Source organism: Aquila chrysaetos, chromosome 18 (genome assembly GCF_900496995.4).
Source record: "Aquila chrysaetos chrysaetos chromosome 18, bAquChr1.4, whole genome shotgun sequence".
Taxonomy (NCBI): domain Eukaryota; kingdom Metazoa; phylum Chordata; class Aves; order Accipitriformes; family Accipitridae; genus Aquila; species Aquila chrysaetos.
The window spans coordinates 20,605,778-20,625,538 of record NC_044021.1 but is presented as its reverse complement, the minus strand read 5'-3'; the positions used below and the strand labels follow the sequence as shown (position 1 = coordinate 20,625,538).

At 43.7% G+C, this 19,761-nt stretch overlaps 1 protein-coding gene across 4 annotated transcripts in view; it reads left to right on the top strand.

Annotated features, from left to right (window-relative positions):
• The window catches only part of JARID2 (jumonji and AT-rich interaction domain containing 2), a 224,868-nt gene that overhangs the window by 84,063 nt on the left and 121,044 nt on the right, over nt 1–19,761 (top strand). For 3 of the 4 annotated variants that reach the window (XM_030041831.2, XM_030041833.2, XM_030041832.1), the window contains one exon: nt 12,581–12,716. In XM_030041831.2, coding sequence (XP_029897691.1) covers nt 12,581–12,716 — 136 coding nt within the window. Of the gene's footprint in view, nt 1–12,580; nt 12,717–19,761 lie in introns of those variants that run through there. The other variant, XM_041118332.1, reaches the window with a different exon arrangement.

Below are 19,761 nucleotides of genomic sequence, written 5' to 3'. Positions count from 1 at the left end.
TTTGATTGCTGCAGAAGGCATAAACAAGCCTGTCAAAAGCCTTGTTTAGCGCGCAGATTCTGTGGGGGTGGCTGGCAGCCTCAGACCCTAAAATAGATCTAGCAATGAACTGAACGGCTTAAAACCCTGAGAATTTAATTTGATCTTTCTTGTTGCTTTAAATATTGGGACTGAATGAGGATTTCTCTAACAGAACAGAAGGTGAACATGTTGGTATGTGACAGTAATAGAAGAAGGGTCCAGACCTGCTGTCATTGAGATGCTCTTCTGCAATCAGAGGCTGGGCTTGGCTGCCGAGTAGCGGCTCGTCTGCTGTAAGTCACCATACCTGGGGAGAGAAGTGCTGTATCCTCTGATTTTACAGCATCCATGGGGGGGTTGTTCTGAGATGCTTCTCTGGATCCTGTTGTGGGATAGTCACTGTAGGAGGACCTAAAGCAGTCACTCACAGTTTTAGTGTCTGTTTTATGCTAGCTTTGTGAAGGAAGAAAGAAAGAGCTGCAAAATCACCCAGGGGTTCTTTTTTTTTTTTTTCTTTTTCTTTCTCCCCCTCCCCTTTTTCATGTAGCACCATGCAGTTTGTAATATCATAGCTGGGGTTTTCAGTTGTGGTGGTGTGAAGGTAACAATGATTTGGCTTCGACGTGCTGTAACAGCTGCAGAATTCATTTGAGCTTAGAAGCCTGTGAGTTATAGCTGTGATGCCATTTACAGCTTTTATGGAAGAGCTCTTAAATTTGTGAAACGTGTTACTTTTTGAAGTGCATTATATTTGTAATTTGAATTCTCTAAAATCCTGTCTGAGAAAAAAAATAGCTTTGAAAATCCCCCTCTGCCCGCTAAAAACATGGGGAACTCTTACCAGGCGGGGAAGCAAGTCTCTTAAATTGAGTGATAGAACACATAGATGGATTTGTAAGTGCTAAAATGTCAATTAGTGCACTTAAAAGCTTAATGGTTGTCTTTGATGTGCTTCTAATATCTTCAGTAAAGTTTGAATGTTGCCATTGATCAGGGAGCAGAGGAGGGATGAGGGAATTGAATGCTAACCCAAACAGTTCTCGGGGAGCGGAGGGGCTTGTTCCCTGCAGACCCCCGGTTGCAGGGGCTGTGCCAGTGTGGGCACCTGGTACCCTGCCTGCCCATCGCCCCTGCCCCGGTGCTGTGCCGCCTGGCACCGACCCAGCGCTGCCTGCCGAGAAACCCGCAAAAGCGAAGGGAAAACGATTGTGCCGTTAGGTTGAAAGTTCTTGTGCAGACTTGTTGGTTTTAAAAAAAAAAAGGGGGGGGGGGGGGGAAGATCATGGAAAGGTTGAAACTTGATTATGTTTTTTCCTTATCTGTTTAACACAGATCCGGTTGTTGTGAAACACCTGTGTGTTAAAAATCATTCTGTGCAATTAGGAAAACCTGCTATCTCTATAACAAGGAACTCCCCCCGACCCCTTTCCCCACAAAACCTCTCAGCTGCCTGTTATCTTCTTAATTTAACCATTCAGGGGAGAGGTGATGTGGCTTCACAAATCAGGCAAGATCTTAGAGTTGCTGGTAGCCGTTAGCTCTTCCTTCTCCCTCGTGTTTTAAATTGTAGCAAGAACTGAACCTTGTGTGTGGCAGAGCAGTGCTTCAGCCTAGCTCCATCTGAAATTCTTGACTTTGGTACCCTGAGCAGTCTGCTGCAACTTCAATTCCAGGTAATGGTCTTTACCCTCCTCTGGCACTGGTTATTTGGAAAAATGTTTTGTGGGCCTTCTGGGAAGTGACTGGGATGCATTCATCTGATTTGTTACTGAGCGATTGCCTCACAGAGCAAATGCCAGTTTTATTATTTGCTTCCCTGCGCTACTAAAATACCATCATTTGTTTGCTGGGTAGTATTTTGGAAGTCAAATACATTTAATACTGAAGGGTGAGCTTAGTAAAGCTTTAGAGCGTAGGTTTTCACTGATTGTATCGCTTATCTTCGTGCAGAAAATTTGCTGATGTAACTAAAGTGACCTGAAAATACATTTAGAGTATCTTTAGAGTCTCCTCATATGTCTTCTTTAATTGGCTTAGGAGTGAACAGTACAGGTTTAGTTTGCTTCTTCCAGCTTCAATAGATACTCACCCCCCGCCCAGCTTTAAAGGATATTCTGCCAGTTGGGAATGTAAACAAGGACAAAAAGTGTCTGATAAAAATCTCACTTTTTGGATAGTACATCAAGCAAAATTGACATGTCATGCTCTTAGCGCAGTATCAGCGTGTCCATCCCAGGAGCCTGTGTCAATACAACTGATTTAGTTCCCCATCCAGTTCAGTAAAATTGATTGGGGCCCCGATATCCTGAGATTTCCCAGCAATAGATTCAGCATGTTTGGCTCTGTCACTATCCCTCCTGGGTTTAAAGATTGACAAGATGGGTTAGTTGTTTTCTTCCTTTTTAAAATCTTCTTTTAAACCTGGTGACTGCCTGAGTGAGGGGCATCCTGTAGACTGACATGGAAGAGCAGGAAACCAAGTTAAACATTTCCAAGCTAAGGTGAGGGACTTCCTGCATCACCCAGACCTGCTTTGGGTCACATCTCCGCAAACTTGCAGGTCTGTCACCGTGCCAGTTACCCTGTGGGTAGAGTTCGCCATGCCCTGGCTTCGGCAACGCTGCTTGCCCTGCTGCTGGCCATGGTGCTCTTGCAGGGGTTTGGCGGTGGAGCTACTCACGTAAGCGTGCTCTACTGCAGTGCCAGCCACGTCAGTCAGATGAGCCAGGACCTCCTGTTTCCTCTCTTTAAACCAGCCCAACCCATTCGTACTGGAAAGGTTTAAATGGGAGCGAGCGAGCCGCTCTGCTTGGTGCGGGGTCATCCAGCAGGGATATGGTGACCTTCCAGAGTCCGCAAGGGGACCTCCGTCCCCAGCCTCAAGCCTGTGAAGGCATCACATTCCTGATGGGCACAGCTGTGTTAATGTAGCTAAACTATGCAGGCTTTGGGCTAGTGTATTTATTTCACTGAGGGAGCAATATAAGTTTTATACTGGTAAATGCACGTTTTTGCTGGTATATACTACTACACTCCTAGAAAGCAGATAGATGAGCAGATCTTTTCCTATTATAGGCAAGGCTTCATCATCCGGGTACCAAAGATAAGTGCTGACCTCCTGTTGTACTTGTGAGGGTAGATGCTAAACACATCAACGGTACTCCAGCTTCTCTAAAATATTGATACCACTGACCTTTCAGACACTCTGAGATGCCAAAAAATTAGATCTCCTTAAATTCCCATAGAAATATTGAAGGCAAATTTATAACACGCCAGTCGTGTCCTTCTCTTTTCCCTGCTACCGTGACACTATGGCATGCAAAAGTGGTTAGAATTTTTCAAGTAAAGGATCAGGCTTTCTGTCTGAGGGTGGAAAAAGGTCTTAAGATAATCAGTAATATGCAGCAGGATTGGATTAGCCATATTAAACTTCACATCTGTAGGTCTTACTAACAGACATTTAAACTGCAGAAAATGCTTTTTATTGGACCGTATTCGTATGGTTGCATACTGGAGCTTGAACACCTTATAAAAAATATGAACTGAATCAAAATGAAATTAATTAGAAAGAATATATTTGAATTTAATTATCTTGAGCTGCTGAATACTCTTTGTGCATACTGGGTTTTATGTGTCTATCTGAAGTGTACTTGGTGGAGAGTTTTAATTAGAACTGGAGACGGAGTAAGGATATTTGGGATGTGAAATTTATAAATGGCAGCGATTTTCAGCTAGGAGTGCAGAGGTTTTTTGGAGCTCGCTACCATTTCTCACTTCTCTTTTTCCCTCTTCTTAATAAGCTACTTTTATGTTCAAATTAATACCAGATCCTGAAAAAGAAAAAAATCCTGCTGTGGCTCTTGGTCTTCTGCAGCATGATCAGAGTTGTCAGATCCACAGCTGCAGGAGATTTTTTACCTTTGTGTGTTTAATGGCTCATACTACTCTGTTCTTTGACCATACCATTTAACTGTAAAAGTGCAGGGCTGGGGATGGCACAGGACATGTGGCTGCCTTGACTACTGTCTCAGATGTCGGACATGCCAAGACTCAAATTGCTGATTTGGCAGCTGCCCAGCAGATTTTTATAAAGGCTCAGTTGGTGGCCAGAAACCCAGGCTGTCAGAGTTGTGTTATGCAATAAATTGTTTTTCAGCAGAAGTTTCTAATCCAATTTCAGCTGTAGTTCTTTAGTAGTCTGTAATCAAAGATAAGTATACATTATTTCATCGTGTTTCAGAGAAGTGAAGACGTGCAGCGTGAGTGTTCCCCATCAGGTCAGTTTGTTTGTTTTTCTTTTAAGATGGATTTAGACCTGTTCACCTACGTGGGAAATGATGCTTAAATTATTTTGATTTCTGCCTGGGAGGCATGTATCGGTATACAGCATACCCTTTCAAAGATAATTCAATGTGCGATTTAGGAGACATTCCCTTTTTTTGAAGAGAGCACCAAGTAAGGAACCTATTTATCAAGTCAGAGCTTTTGCTCAGGCATAAATTGGCTACAAGTGATGGTCAAACAGAAGATGGTACCTTGTCAGGCTGTGACCTACCCAAAGTGTTGCAGGCCCTGTCCCTCTAACAGATATTCTTCCCCCCCATATATTTCGCTTTCACTCCCCTAAAGTAAATAATTCATCGTGGGAAAAAAGGGGCGGGGGTGCGTTATGGTTAATCTGAATGCAATGAGATATTTGGGGTTTACAATAGTTCCATTACAGCCAAGTGGTTTTAATTTCCTGAATACTGTCTGCGATGCTCTCCCTTCCTTACAGTGACTGTCGTGGTTTGGTGTAGTGGTAGGCTTGCATGCCTCCAAGTGTGGGTTGCTGCTAAAAGGGGCAATCCTGCCTTTCTCTCTGCCTCAGCCGTAGCTCCTATATTGCCACGAGGTTAGTAATAAGGGAGCTGATTTGGCTGAAAACAATAATTTTTCTTGTCATGGGGTGAGATTTTGAGTCTTTTCCCCAAACTGGTCCAATGGCCGCATAAGGGCTAGTGCTGGCATCAGGGTTGGGGCAGGTGCAACCCCCGTGGTGGCAGGTGAATTTGCTTAAGCTGGTTATGAAAACTGCTCCCTCAGTCTGAATAATAACCTTGTACCTTCACACCTCTTTCTTCTTCCAGCACTCTGCTACCCTTGGCTTTTTGCGGCTTGCGTCTGCATGCTGCCAGCTCTCATCAGAGCCCAAAATTCTGGCACTCTGGTTGCAAAATGGTTGATTAGATTCCTGGTCTGGCCTAAGAAAGTCCTAGCTGTGTAGTCACTGCTGTCGGTGAGAGATGGTTCGAGTTGAAGTCCTGCTGTAAGTTGATAAATTAGGAAACTTTAGACCTGGCTTTACTCTGAATTTGTTTGGGTTTAGCCTTTTTTTTTTTTTTTTTTTAAGTGTTTTTCTTGGCAGACCAACACGGGAAACAGTTGATGTCTTGTAAGCTTTCGCTAGTTTCGTATTGAGTAGTAGTTTTCTAGAGGTGCAGAAACATTGCCAAGGCCTCTGAATTTATGTAAAAGAACCAATTAACACATGAACCCACTATTTTGAAATATTTCATTATTAGGCCTAAGATGAAGTTAGGAATTATTTTTTTGTATGCCTCAGTTCTGGGAGCCTGTATGAAAACACTAGCGACTTCTGTTTGGACATTTCAATGGTAACTTTTCTACCCTAATGTATTTTTGCGAGAGCAGGTTGAAGCTCACTGGGCTCAAAAGTGCCTGAGGTCTTTAGTGACCCAAAACCCAGAGCATTTCTCTCCCATGTTGCTGCTCTTAGAAGAATTCGGTCTGAAAGGAGGAAACGCAGTCCCCGGTGCAGCAGGAGGCGGCGAACGAGCCCAAACCAACGGGAGAGTGCAGGGGATGAAAGCTGTAGGAGAAGTGCTAAAGCGGGAAGAAGAGAGATTTTTATTTTCCTCCATCATTTCTTTGCCGTGTTAACGTTGGTTCTGCTTGTCAGGAGCTGTAACGTAACGCGAGTTCTTTGGGGAAGTTTTCTGGAAGTTTGAGGGAAAAAGTCACTATAATTACCAGATACACTTAAATGCTGTAACAGAACCATTAATAAAGAAAATTTCCCCTTTCTTCATGTTAGTTAGCACATTTTTAAAACATGACCTATTTTCCTAAACTAGACAGAACAGATTACATTTTCCAGAAGGCATGAGTCACTGTACTATAAAGTCTCCAAGCCGTATCAATCTTCATCAACTTAAGCCATTCATGAGGTTTTATTTTTTCTCACTGAATATAAGCAGTTTGTTTTAAATGAGAAACTGCTACATCCTCTCTGGATAGTTAAACTTGATTAAAAGGTTAAATATTAAATAAGTGTGAACTTTATTCTCAGAGGAGAAGGGAGTGGAGGGACCTTGATAGTGAGCAAAAGACTGCAAGGATATTACTGTGGGTATATATGGGTATATCCAGTTTGCACGATGCTGTGTTTGGCTGCAAGACGTCCAAGCAGCACGATAGCTGCCAGAAGGAGCCAAAAATCTTTATTTATATAGCTTTAGTTGAATATTCTAGAGTCTGGTTTCAAACCATTACCCTGGAAGTTCAAACTTTTGCTAGGAGTTTCTGCCGAGAAGAGCTTCTTCCATCTGGTTGTGGAACAGCCCACTTGCTCCTGCAAGTTACGTGGAGAGGGAGTTTGCACCAGTGGGCCAGCGGCGGGGTTTTCGTCTGCGAGTACGATGTGCGTTCGGGGTGGTGAGAAGGTTGATGGGACTTTGCGATACAATGGAGACCTCTGCTAATGCAGTGGGGGAAGTGTGTGTGTTGATATAGTGGTAAGACTTTGCACTTTCTCATGAGGTTCATGCCATGCCATATGTATACCGAGGAAGTGGGCTTTGTAAATGAATAAGCATGCTAATTGCGCTTAGCAGTGGTAACTCCCCCAAGACTGCACAGAAGATCTCTTTCAGACTTGGAAGGCATATCTAGGTTTTCCACCAATTTCTCTTAGGTTTGGGTTTTAGAGAAAAACAGGTATAACTGTTTTCCATTGATAATATACAGCCAAAAGGCAAAAATCTGTTGCAGGTCTTGAATCTAGTAAACAAACATTTCCATTTTGGTCCTTTGGCTGAAAAGTAATTTATATGATCTCTGAAAATGCGTTGTCTGTTTTTCATGCAAAAGACAGATTTTTGTTTTGTTGCTAACTAAACACAGAAAAAACCACCCTTTGAAATGGTTCTCCTTCAAAAATATCCTTGAGGAAAGGGTAGAAGCTTGTGGTTTATTTTTCCCATTGCTTCAAAATGACCTTCTTACATCTGCGGGAAAGACTCTCTGGGGGCTGTTGAACCATGAAAGCATATTCATTTAGGGCATTGGGTGCCACAGTGATTTTAACCGAGCGTTGGCTGCACTGCTGGAAAAAGAAAAAAGAGGGGGTTTGTGTTTTGTTGTTTTGCTTTCTGCAACCTGGCATGAAGAATGGGGTCAGGAGATGCGTGCTTGGGAAAGACCCAAAGAGAGAGCTGGAAACCCGCCAGCCACACTGAGTCATAACACACATGCTTATAAGTATCTTTGTACCTTACAAAGTCCTGACTTTTCAAATAAAACCATCACTGCTGTTAAAGTATTTACATAGAAGTAAAACAAATAGCATGGAGTGCTGCATGCATTCTCCCTTGTTCCAGCTCTGTTTTACCCCATGAACTGTGACTCCTGTTTGCTTAAGGCAAGGCCAGGCCAGGCTGAAGAATGCCGTATCTGGCGATGAATGAACGGAGAAGCTCGAGTCATGCGTACGAGTATGCTTCTGCTGCTGCTTGTGGAGCAAAGCAGCATGCAGCAGCGCCTGCTGCTTCAGGCTGACGTTTCACCTACCCAGGAGGTGGCGTGAAGCCTGCCTCTTGCTTCTGCCTGCTTTGTGGTTTTTTTTGTTTTGTTGTTTTTTTGTTTGTTTGGGGTTTTTTTTGTTTTTGTTTTTTTTTTAAGGATTTCAGTATAACTTCAGAAGTAGGAAGGCTGTGTGCAGACCACATGTGCAAGCTAGGCTGCTGAACTGCAGTCAACAAGCACCTAAGCTGTAGATGAATGGTGAAAGGTACAGGTGGTGCACGTTTTGATTTCACTGCAAATATATACACGTTATATATTGATGTGCATTGTCTATATATACACTTATATTTATGTATGCATTATGTTAATATATATATTTTAGTTTGTATACACACATTAATATATGTATTGTATATTTAATGTATAATACACATTTAATGTGCACCTAGCAAAAACCCACATCTGCACACACACGTGTGTGTGTGTATATTTCTTTCCAAATCAGCAGTATGTGGCAGTAGCCTGTTGCACTGTTCTACAAACATCATCTCTACAAGTGTAGAGCTGAAAGCAAGCTGCCAGCCAGGTAGCACGAAAGAGAGCTGCTCTGCTATCCGCGAGGTAACGTCCTGTGCAGGGACGTACTGCGTAGGTAAACGGAGGTTGTGCTCCTCTTCCCTGTCCCCTTGGACTGCACTTGAACTGTTGCTTGGCTGCCCTGGTAGCTGAAGTTCAGATATAAGTGTACAACATGTGGTTCCCCGAAACAACATAACAAAGAAGGTGGCATGATTAAAATTCTTAGCAGTTTAAAGGAAATGATGCAGTTCTGTTTCTTAATTCTGCTCCAGGGCTTCCCTGGTTGTTTGCGTCTGTTACTTTTTTACTGAGTTTATAAACTAGTCTTCATGTCAGATTGGGAGGCAGAAATCATCTCGGCTGACCTGCACAGTGAAGGCTCTGGGCTCGCAATGATGAACCTAGAGTTTAAGATGTTATTCAGTCCTTTTTTGGGTCCAAGTCAATAATGGACAATCCATTAGTTCCCTGTAAGTCATTTCAATGGCTAATTACTTGCACAGTTGCAGAAATTGTTCTTTAATTCTGTCTTACGTTTTTCTGAATTCAAGTTCCAGCTGTTGGATGATATTATACCCCTCTCTGCCAGCCTCAAGAGCTATCCATTATCAAATTTCTCTCCCTGCGGAAATATTTCAAGGCAGAGATCAAGTCAGTCCCTTTGAGGTTTTTTTTGGTGGGGTTTTTTTTTTTTTGGTTGGTTGGTTTTTTGTTTGGGTTTTTTTCTTTGTTTTTGACAAGTTACATAGATGAAATTCCTCAGGGCTTTCACTTGAGGATATTTCTAAACGGTTCTGGGTGTGCGTATGTTGTTTTGCTGAAGTCCGATGACTCTTCCGGCTGTTGGCAGCACGAGCGCAGAGCGGGGCGCGCGGCGGCTCTCCCTCCACCGGCGTGACGAGGCAGAGACAATCTGACCCATGTAATTATGGTTAAACGTGTCGGGAGCTGGAGCTGCGTCGCCGGCGGAGCGGTAGCTCAGCTGGGCTCCAAGTCAGCTGCTCTCCGGCTTGCGGCTGCTTTTGTGCCGCAGGCTCGGGGGAAGATGCCGTCGACGATTGTGAAACCTTTTTATTGCTCCTGCATACGGAGCCGCGTGAATGCGGATGTTGGCAGCGGCTTAGCCCCTTATTTTGCTGACCTTGGATAACACAGTGTTGGGGAACTTGAGGTCCTTTTTTTTTTTTTTTTTTCCCCAAGCTGAGTGGCGGGGCGTGGGGAAAGCCCACAAAGAGAGCGGTGTAGGCAGGATGGCGACTGCAGCCTCGGCGCATCCGGGCTGGCGGGAGCTGTGGTGTGGAGAGACTCCCCTGTGCGTGTTTCTGTTGAGAGTGCTCCTGTTACTGAGGGGGGGGATGAAGCCAATATGGTTCACCTGGAGTCGTACAGCTCCACGAGTTGAGCGTGGTGCGAAGTGTTGCTTTGCAGCTTTGGGGCCTGCCGAGGGAGGTCTTTGTTCCCGCTTCCTAGAACCAGTCTCTCCCCTGGCGTCGCCATGGCCCACGCAGCCCCCAGACCGGTGGGAAGGCAGGAGCATCTCCTGCAGCAGGGCTGGAGCCTCCAGCCGGCACCAGAAAGACATCTCGGTGTCGCTGTCCCTCAGAAAATAGGGTGCCGGGTTGCACGCCGTCCTTTTGCGTGTCCGGCACGTTGTCTGTGGAGAGGGAGGTGACTTCGGGCCGTTCACAGAAGAACCTCCAGAGGGTGGCCTAGGCCCGAGAGGCCTGTGGTGCATGGCCATTACCTCCTTCCCTCGACTGTCACCGGTGTTGTGCCTGCCAGCGGTCACTTACCCGCTGCAGTCGGCCGCCGCGTTGGCACGTGCCGATTTAAAGATCAATCCTGTCAGCGGGTTTCGCCCTGTCGCTGCCGAAACACCGAGCCCTGCCACGTGCTCCTTGCAGCGAGCTGTCGCGACAAAGTGGATTTAAGCGGGATTCATTTCTTTGTTTGTTTTTGTGGGGTTTTTTTCCTGCATTTTTAGCAGGGATAAAAGGGCCGGTGGGATTGGGAACTGATGGGTGTTTTCGTGCAACTTCCAGCTCTTTGGGGACCGCAGGGTCTGGTGGAAGAAGGGATTTGTTTGTGGCGTTGGGACGGGCCTGGTGTTTCACAGGACGGAGGCCTCGGGCTGACGGGGCTAAGGAAAGCGGCATGTCTCTGAGTACGCCTTATGTTAACTGGGCTCAGTCATTACACACCTTGTGTATGCCTCGCTTAAAGTATATAAAAATACAGCGTGATGGTTTTGTTGCCTGTTGTTAGGGTTTCTGTGTAACTTGCCTAGGTTTCAGGGTCAGGAGCAGTGTGCCTGGCCAGAGGGCTCTTTGTTGTCTTCCTCACGTTTGCTGCCCATTATACTAGGAATTTGTACAAATGCCAGTGAAGGGAATGAGGGGTGTCTGCAGTCCCGTGTCTGTGACACGGACAGGTGCTGGAGGTGCTTATGACTGTTTCCTAACTAAGCGTGATTCTCTTGAGGATTTAAGAAGTAGTTTCTGTGAAAACAGAAAAGCATAATGTCCCAACAGGCCCGCGTCGTTGGGAACGTAAATGGGGAGTCTTTGGGCAAGCTTTGTTAAAATCGAGCAGGCTGCAGCCCTCCCGTGTTTCGTGTCGCGTCTGGTTAGGGCTGAAGTTGCATTGGCAGCAAAATGGTAAGCCAGAGTTGTTTGTCTAAACCTCTGTTGACAAAATAACTGGATGTACTAGTCCTTTTAAAATGCTTGCCTGGAGATTTTTTTTTTCTTTTTTGGTTGCTGTGGGTGTTGGGTTACAAAGTTTGCTTTCTTGGCCCAGAGCTGCCTGTGCTCTAAAGCTCCCTGGGCATAGCTCAGCCTTCTTCAAAGTACAGTAGCTTGTCCCTCGTGTGAAATGCACATCCTGCTGCCAAAATGCTGGCTGCTTTCACTGCACTCATTGTGTTGTGGTTTTTTTTTTTTTTTCCTTTCCTCCCCCCCCCCCCCCCCCCCCCCCCCCCCCGGTAATTTGTCATACAATTTTTTTGGGGGGGGGGGGGGGGATGTTATTGATCACAATTCAGTAGCTGAATGCCAATATCTCACTAGAGGAGCTTAGAAAAAGCTATCAATGGTTGAATGAAGTTGATGGTATTGGTCACTTCTTTGACATGCGGGATGGTATAAACTCCCCTACCTCCTGGTGGGGATCACCAGTGCGGCTTTTGGGGTTTCTATTGCAGTGTGGCAGTATGCTGTGGTACACTTACCTAAATGAGGCCTGCCTAGAAATGTTAATCTTTTTGCTTGGCAATGATGTAGCCTGTGAAGAATTCAAGGGCAAGAATGCTCAAATAGTAGTTTTTAAAGACCCTGAGACAATTATAGGACTTATGAAAATATGATGACTTACCTGATCTTGCTTATGTCTTTATATCAATTTGCTGACTTAATTTATTTGAATGCTAAAGGCTTTAGGGAAATGCTTTTCCAGGGAATTAATCTTTTAACTAAAGCAAGTACTAAATATGACATACACTAGCATTCCTTTTGACAATATTGCATTTGTCTCCTAAAAATAAAGCAGAAAGCATATGCCCTGTGGGCAAAATTCCACTTGGCTTTACACTTGGATAAATTCAGAATAACTTCATTGATAACAATGTACAACTTCATTGTAATGCTGCAATAAATGCAAATCGCTAAACCAGAGGAAAAAAAAAGTCCTGAGCCAAGAGGTGCAAACAAAGGCCAAAATGGCAACAACAGAAGTTGGTTCACAAAACTTAACCTCTTAAATTGCTGCAACATTCAGTTTAGTGGTTCCCCCCACCCCTTAATTATCTGGGAGAGCACTTCCTGGCTGTGATAAATTTCTCTGTAAGGGATTCATTATGAGGATTTTAACAAATAAGTTTCACCTCCTGTCTAACACCTGGTACACAGCTACTGCAGGATCAGTAGGATCACTTGCAGGATAAAGGATTAGAGGGACTAATGCTCTGATTTGATAATAGTCATGTTTTTGTTCTCTGGTAGAGCTGATCAAGTTTAGGTTGCATTTTGTTACACAGTATTTTTCTTAAGCTTTTTTTTTTTTTTTTTTTTTAATTAAAAATAATCTGTGTAGCCCTAGGCTTTTGGGTTTTGTTTGTTTTGGTTTTTGTTTCAGATGCATGCAACTAATGTCTCCTTTCCATTTCCGTCTTCTTTAGGATGACAGCGATGGGATTCCCTGGTCAGAGGAGAGGGTGGTACGGAAGGTCCTTTATTTATCTCTGAAGGAGTTCAAGAACGCACAGAAGCGGCAGCACAGCGATGGCATTAGCGGGAGCCTCAAGGCAGTGAACGGTGAGCTGCCTTTGCGGTACCGCTGGAAGGACTCAGTCCTTTTCAATGCGGTCATTCTGCTATAGTGAGGAAGGAGACCAGTGCACCATCTGGCATGCACTGTGCCCTTTTGATCTGCACAGGAGAACTTGTTTCTGAAGTGCTTAAAAATGCCCGGTTTGAACAATTCATATGTTTTGGTTTCTGGCAAACCGATTGAGATGGGGATCAGGATGGAGGGTAGGTGTCAGGTGGGAGGACAGGGACAGGCTGCCGTTCGGTGGAAAAGGAGGCTTCTCTGGTCAGTCTGCTCCCTGATGTGCTGAGTATGTTGACAGAGAAGGTATCCATTTAAAGGTGATTGGCTTCAGTTATCTTGGGGAAGGACAGTCGGACAGAATTTGCCTACTCTGTCATTTAGATGCAAGAAACTGGCTAAGCAACATCTGTATCTCTGGAGTGATCTCAGTCCACGCTGTCTATTGTCCAGAGGTGAAGTAGCATAGGACGTACATAAAAAGACTTAAAGGACTGAGAGGACACAAATGCTGGGACACTGGACTCCCCTAGTTTAGCAGTTCACAGAGCAGTTGTTTAAAGGTTTTAAAAGGAGATGCAGACAAGCCTAGATGACAGGAGGTCGAAAGGAGTTTAATTTTATTTATTTAATCCTTTGGCCAATTATTATTTGTTGCTCCCCCTTCCCTTACAGCTTGCTTAAAAAAGCCATGGTGTCCTGAGAGGTGAATATAAAGTCTGTCTCTTTCAGATTCACTCCCTGACAAGAAACCCTTTCTTGAAAAGGCTTTGTCATGCTGGCTTGAGCCTTGAAAGTGACTAGCAGGATTCAGATTTCTGGGCAGGCTTATGGTTTTCTCTTCACTCACAAGAGCTTATTTGTTTCTTTATAGAGGTTTATGGCAGTTCCTCTTAGGCATGTGCATAACTATACATGTGCTAATGCATTAAAGCAGCAGCTGGGTGCTTACTTGGTAGGTTATTCATATTTATGTGTAGTTTGCGTTTCTGACATGGTGAGTCAAATTTCACTGCGTTTTCACGGAGTGTTATTGCTGACAAGGCAAAAACCTAGGTGAATGGCTGGATAACTACAGGCACCATAATGAAGTTACTGTATTGCGTAAGCAATTGCAAACTCCTTAATGTGATTAAAGAAGACCTCAGACTTCTGAGTTCAGTAATAATATCAAATACTGATCTGATGGGCAGGGGCATCTAGCTTTAGCAGCAAGCTATTAATAAGCTTGGAGGTGTACACAAAACAGCACTGGCTTTTTTTCCCCTCCAACACCTCCGCATCATTGATCTTCTGTCAAACACAATTTCTCTTGGAAAGTTTCTTATTCCATTGTGGGGGTTTTGTTTAGTCAAAGGAAAAAAGTCTAAAGGCGTGAAGCACAGTAATTGTGTGTTAGGAGGCTTTGATGGTGTGCCAGGTTACAGGATGACTGAGGTTTTTATGGTGTCTAGTTTCTCCAAAGGCAGCTTAGATGAAAAGTGAGTTGGCTGGGAATGCTGTGTCGATGCAGGTACCAGACGCAGAGTATCCCACCAGCTTCCTCTGGTAGCAGCACGGCTTGTGTCTTCAGAGCTTGCCTCTTGCATTGAGAACTGTAGCATTTGGTGCTTTTTCTCCTTCACAGAAGTAGGTGATCAGTTCTTTGGGGGGTTGGGTTTGGTTTTTTTTTTTTTTTTTGACTCAGAATTATACTCTGTGTTACTCTTTCTGTTTGCTAAACGATTCTTTAAATGTCCTGTCTCAGCCCTGCTGTATTTCAACATCACTGTCCAACAGCTTTTTTTATCCACTGATATTTGGAAGAATGTTTCATTATACAGAGAAAAAAGATTTGCAAAAGGACGGAGGATTGATATTGTGTGGTGACATTAAGACAATCTATTTAAACATAAAATTTGTTAATTACATCTTTTAAAGAAACGTAGCCGTCTATTTTCAAATCCACAGGTCTCTGTGGACTGAGGAAAGGGCAGGTCACCCTAAGAAATTACCGAACTATTCTGAATTTAGGGAAATGTAACATTTTAAGGGTGAGCCTTAGATCCATGGTTTCATACTGTTGGAGTGAAAAAAATACTTCCTCGCATACATCCTCTGTTCCAACATGCAGGCCACAACCAGTGTTTCTTGCATGCTGATCCAAAAGGTAGCATGCAGTTAAATATAGTTTTATGTGAGCGATCTCTTTATTAATATTCAGTACCCATAGTTCTCGGGGATGGGGGCAGGGGGAATCTAGCTGAAATAATTTGAAGTTAATGTGTTCAGTGCTTCTGTAAACCTGGGCTGCCCTGGCTTGAATTCTGGTTAGGGTGCTTTGCCTTGCAGACGTAAAGGAAAGTGTAGGTTTTGTGTTGCACAACCCTGTCGCTGTCCTGAGTGAACTCTAAAGCTTATTGCTCCTTCAGCTGTTGAAAATCAGATAGGCCACCTTCCAGTTTGGTGGCACTGTTGTTGCAAATTTAACCATTTGGGAAATGGTTAACCATTTAACCATTTCCAGGTGTGGGAAGGAGGGGTCTGAGCTGGGTTCAAGCTCTCCAAGTTCCCTGCTCAATGTGGAAGCGTGGATTGGCCTCACGTAATTCTGAGAGCTCAGGGGACCGTGAGCAACTTGGTAGCAGGATTTGATCTGAGTGCCACCATCTGTAGTGCAGAGAGAGTTTCTTTGTTCTGGTTTTGTAACTGTCATCCCTTAAATTTATTTATTTATAGATTTGCAACCTGTAATTTGTTTCAGTAGAAAGTACTTACTTTTGGCAATGGAGGAAGGTAAAATATGCACCAGCCTCTTGCAACTGGTGTCTTTAAGAAGTTTTTATGGATTTGAAGTGGCTGAAGTTGCATAAACATGCTACAAAAGTTGCTTTGCCAGTGTTTGCCAAGCTACAACTAAACTTGTATGAAAATGATTGTCAATGGTATTTCAGCTTGTGGGTACAGTAGTATCATGAATGATTTGGTAGCTGGAATAATAGTGGATCTCTGATAGCGTGAAAAGCAAGTTAATTTTAAATGTGAGAGATGAACCCATTAACAGGAGTCTTTTCTGTACTAAAGTTTCTGCAAGCTCTAAGATGTGCTGGTGGTGGCACAGAGACAATTTCCACACCTTTCTGAGTAATAAAAATAAAATTTAAAATACATAAATAAAAATTCAAATTACTTCTGGAGATTATATGTATTGTAATACCTTGGCTGTCTCCACCTCACTGTTAAAGATATTTGTTATCCTGAAAACAGTCCTGCCATTTTCACTTTGTGGCTGAAACCCTGTTGCTTAAGTGGTTCTGATTAAAGTAGCAGGGTTTTGTTTGGGGGTGGTGGTGTGTTTGCAGGTGTCCTTACTCCTACCTTTTTTTATATCTCCTTTTCACCTGATAATTTTTGCTTACATGTTTGTGCTGCCAGTTATTTTTCATCCTAAAAATAAGGACGATCGGGTGCATTATGGCTGTTGTGTCAGTGGAGATATTGCATGTATGTTTATGTTGACTCTAGATATTTGCAGAGTACAGAATGGCACCCTACTGTATGCCTTTGTTTGCTGTGTGTTTCTCTCCAGCACGTGGGAATATAAAATCTGAAGGAGGTGCTTCTGCAGGTTGTCAAGAAACCCTCTGCAGCCCTAAATGGGATACTGGAACTCGTGATTATGGAAACAAGGTCGTGTGCTGGAAAACCCAGAGGGACCTCTTTAGTGATTTTGATTACTGCTGCCTGTCATTTGTGTTAGGATTTTAAGAATAGGGATTGGTGTTTGGAATAGTGATACCAATTTTCAGAGATCCTTGTCTAAAAGGAAAACCAATTCCCTTGGGAAATTGTTTTCTTCTTGTGTAGCTTAGAATGTGAGATAAGGCTGTAAAAAAGGCAATGAAAGATGTAATTATTGCTTGCATTCTGTTTATGAGAAATGTAGTACCCTCAAAAGAGTGTATCATAAAGGAAATTTTTATGACATAAGATTTTAAATTATGTTTTTCAAAACTTGCGATAAAGAAGAAATTTGTGATACAGAAGTGCTAGTGTTTCATAAATGGAAAAAGTGCCAAAGTTTGCTTCTTTAAGGTGGTTAGTTGATCTACAGACATGACAAACGGATGTTAGAATTATTTGAGCAGATAGGGCGTTTTCGCCAGCTATACTTTGCCCTAGAAAGGTGTCATGGCAATTTCCAAACACGCCAGCTAGGTTAAGCTTGTGGCAAACATAATCTAGTTGGGAAATCAAATGTATGTGAGGGAATGCTTTGATTCAAGGCAGAAGTTGGAAGTCTTGCTGATTTAATAAATAGAGATGAGTAAAAATATGTAATTTTGCTCTTCTGAGAGATTTCACCTTACATTTTAAGTTGTTAAAGTAATTTATTTGTTTTACGTGTGTTCTTTAAACAGAGAAGGAAGGAACAACGTCAGCACTTTGATGGAGGTCGTGGTCGGTCCACGAATGGCTGTGGTGCCCCTTCCTCCCTTGTGCTGGTCTGCTCCTGCCCTCAGCCGTTCCCGCACAAAAACTAATGTGACTTTTGTTGGAGGCTTGCTTTTTCCAAAAACGAAATGTCTCTGCGCAGAGAGGCAGGAGTCTCTGAGGCAGCCTGTGGCAGGACTGTGGTGCCGGACCCAGCGGCAGCAGCCTGGTCTGACACCTGGGTCAGATCATCCCTTGGCTGCTGCGCTGGCTGGCCGGGGCAGGCAGCAGTGCTATCTGGAAATCTCTATTTGTGTCATTGCTGCACAGATTTTCAAGTGTTTTCTGCTTGCTGTCCGGGGGTTTCTGTCAATGCTCCCCCAGAGGGCCAGGTCGAAATGAAGGTGCCCCGTGGTAGGGTGGCATGGGGGTTGGATTCATCCAACTCCAGCTTGTTGGTGAAACCTCTTTTCCCTGGCCGTGTAGATGGTACCCCAGGCATGGTGTAAAAATTGTGACAGATGTGGTAGAAATGCCTAAACACAGCTAAGCCGGGTGCTTCAGCTCCGTGCCGTGCGTTATTTGCCAAAATCCAACTATGTGGGTGTGGCAGCAGCCGCCAGCAGGGCAACCGCGTCTTCTCCGGGCTGAGCCCATGTCCCTTCTCTTCCCACTTGCACAGATGAAAACACAGCAGCCCTCGGGGAAGTGCTGTTGTTTCAGCTGCGCCCCTGCGTGCCCAGAGCGACGTGTGCCTCCTTCCTTCCTGGTGCAGACGTGTAGGGTGGACCACCACCCAGCCTTTAATTTTGAACAAGAAAGTAGCTCTCTTCATTGACTGTGATGGTTCAAATATACTGGTAACTTCATGTCTCTTATTTCTGAAGGCTGCAATTAAATACTGGAAGAAGGCTTTATGCTAACGTTTGTCTAGGGAGCTTTTCACTCCATCACTGATGTGAAATTGCGTTTGTTGACAGTGGGTAATGTCTGTCTGTCTCCTAAGCTTTAGTAGAAGATTGTAAATGTGCCAAGGACCCATGTCTGTGTAAGTGGATTTTTAAAATGCATTTACAGAAACAGAAATACCTCTTTCAACTTTGCAATATTTCCCCTTTATGTTCAGAGTAAACAGCCTTTTTGGCTAGTTTTAAATTGTGATTAAATATAGATGTTTTCAACTAAAAGGTTCAGAAAATAAGCATTTGAGCAGATTTGTCATGGCACTCAACATTACTTTCACTTTGGTGCTTGCTGTCAAGTGAATTTAAAGATTAACAAATAAATAACAGGATGTTGGGGTTGGGCTCCATTGAAAATTTCCAAATCTCTTTTCCTTTCTTTGTTTTTTAGAACAGAATTCATTTTCGAGCCTGCCAGGGACTTGCTTGTTCATCGACTGACACAGGCTCTTTTTGCCTCTTCCATCATCACCACTTATAAAAATTCTGCAGGCCAAATTACACCCTCAGTGATCTCTACCCAATTCGATTATCTCCAAATTGTGCTCCTGTCTTAATACAATTTCAGTGTTTGGCAAGACTGCCAGAAAATCTTCTCTTGCAGGACACTCATCGTCCTTTTTCTCTCAAACATAACAAAGGTGGATATTTTTTTAACCAGACAAACAGAGGAATTGTGTAATTAATTTTCTTAAAACTTCATTTCATGGCCATCTAACAAGACTTGCTATTGCCCTGAGTGTGTTTCTAGTCAAAGTAATTCTAAAAATAATCTTGTCTCTCTGCATATTGCTAATTGTAGGTAATGGAAAATGAAAACGGCAATGAAGAATCTGCAGAGGCACGTGCATAATCTGTAAGAGACTGAGTTTATTGTAGGCCTAAAATAAATAAGGTGAGGAAAGGTGGGAAAGAGTTCAGCAGCAGCTGATGGGTCTGGTTCCCCTCCTTTCCCCTCCTGCCTTATGCTGGCTCTGCCGTTTGTCTGCCCATGCAGTACAGCCGGTTCAGCGTACTGATATGGCAGAAAACTATCCCACAAAAATGATTTGAAAAAAAAAGAAGTAATTTTCATCTAGTTTTTAATGAACTACACAGGTTGATCAAGAGGTTGGATGAGCACCGAATGCTCATTTGGTGGAAATGAGGGGCCAGAGTACCTTGACTGAAAGCTGGAGGGGGAGGAGACCAGACTCGTCCGTTTTCATAGTAGCAAGCTGCTCGGTTGGCATAGTCATCTTGTCTAACCACAGCCTTAGGATTGGCGCATTTGTCTTGTCTAACCACAGCCTCAGATGCTAGAAGGACAACAGTTGCCAGAAATAGGAGCAAAAGAAGATGCAGCTTAAAAATTTGTTGGAGTGCTTCACAGCCGTAGGTGTTAGATCTATGTATTTCTTAAAAAAAAAAAAAAAAAAAAACCCAAAAAAAACCCCAACCCCCCGCCTTAACCCCAACAGGGGACAACAATTTTGTTTGCCTTGACTCAGGGTCATTCTACACAGCTGCTGCTTTGGATTTATTGTTTGTATCAGCAGTCTGGGGAGCACCCTTGAGTGCAGACTGGTAAACTGCTTCATTCTGTCTTTGGCAGCCATAAGATTGCCAGCCAGCCTAAATTTGCACCCTGGCATCTTTTTGGCTGGCGTGTGCA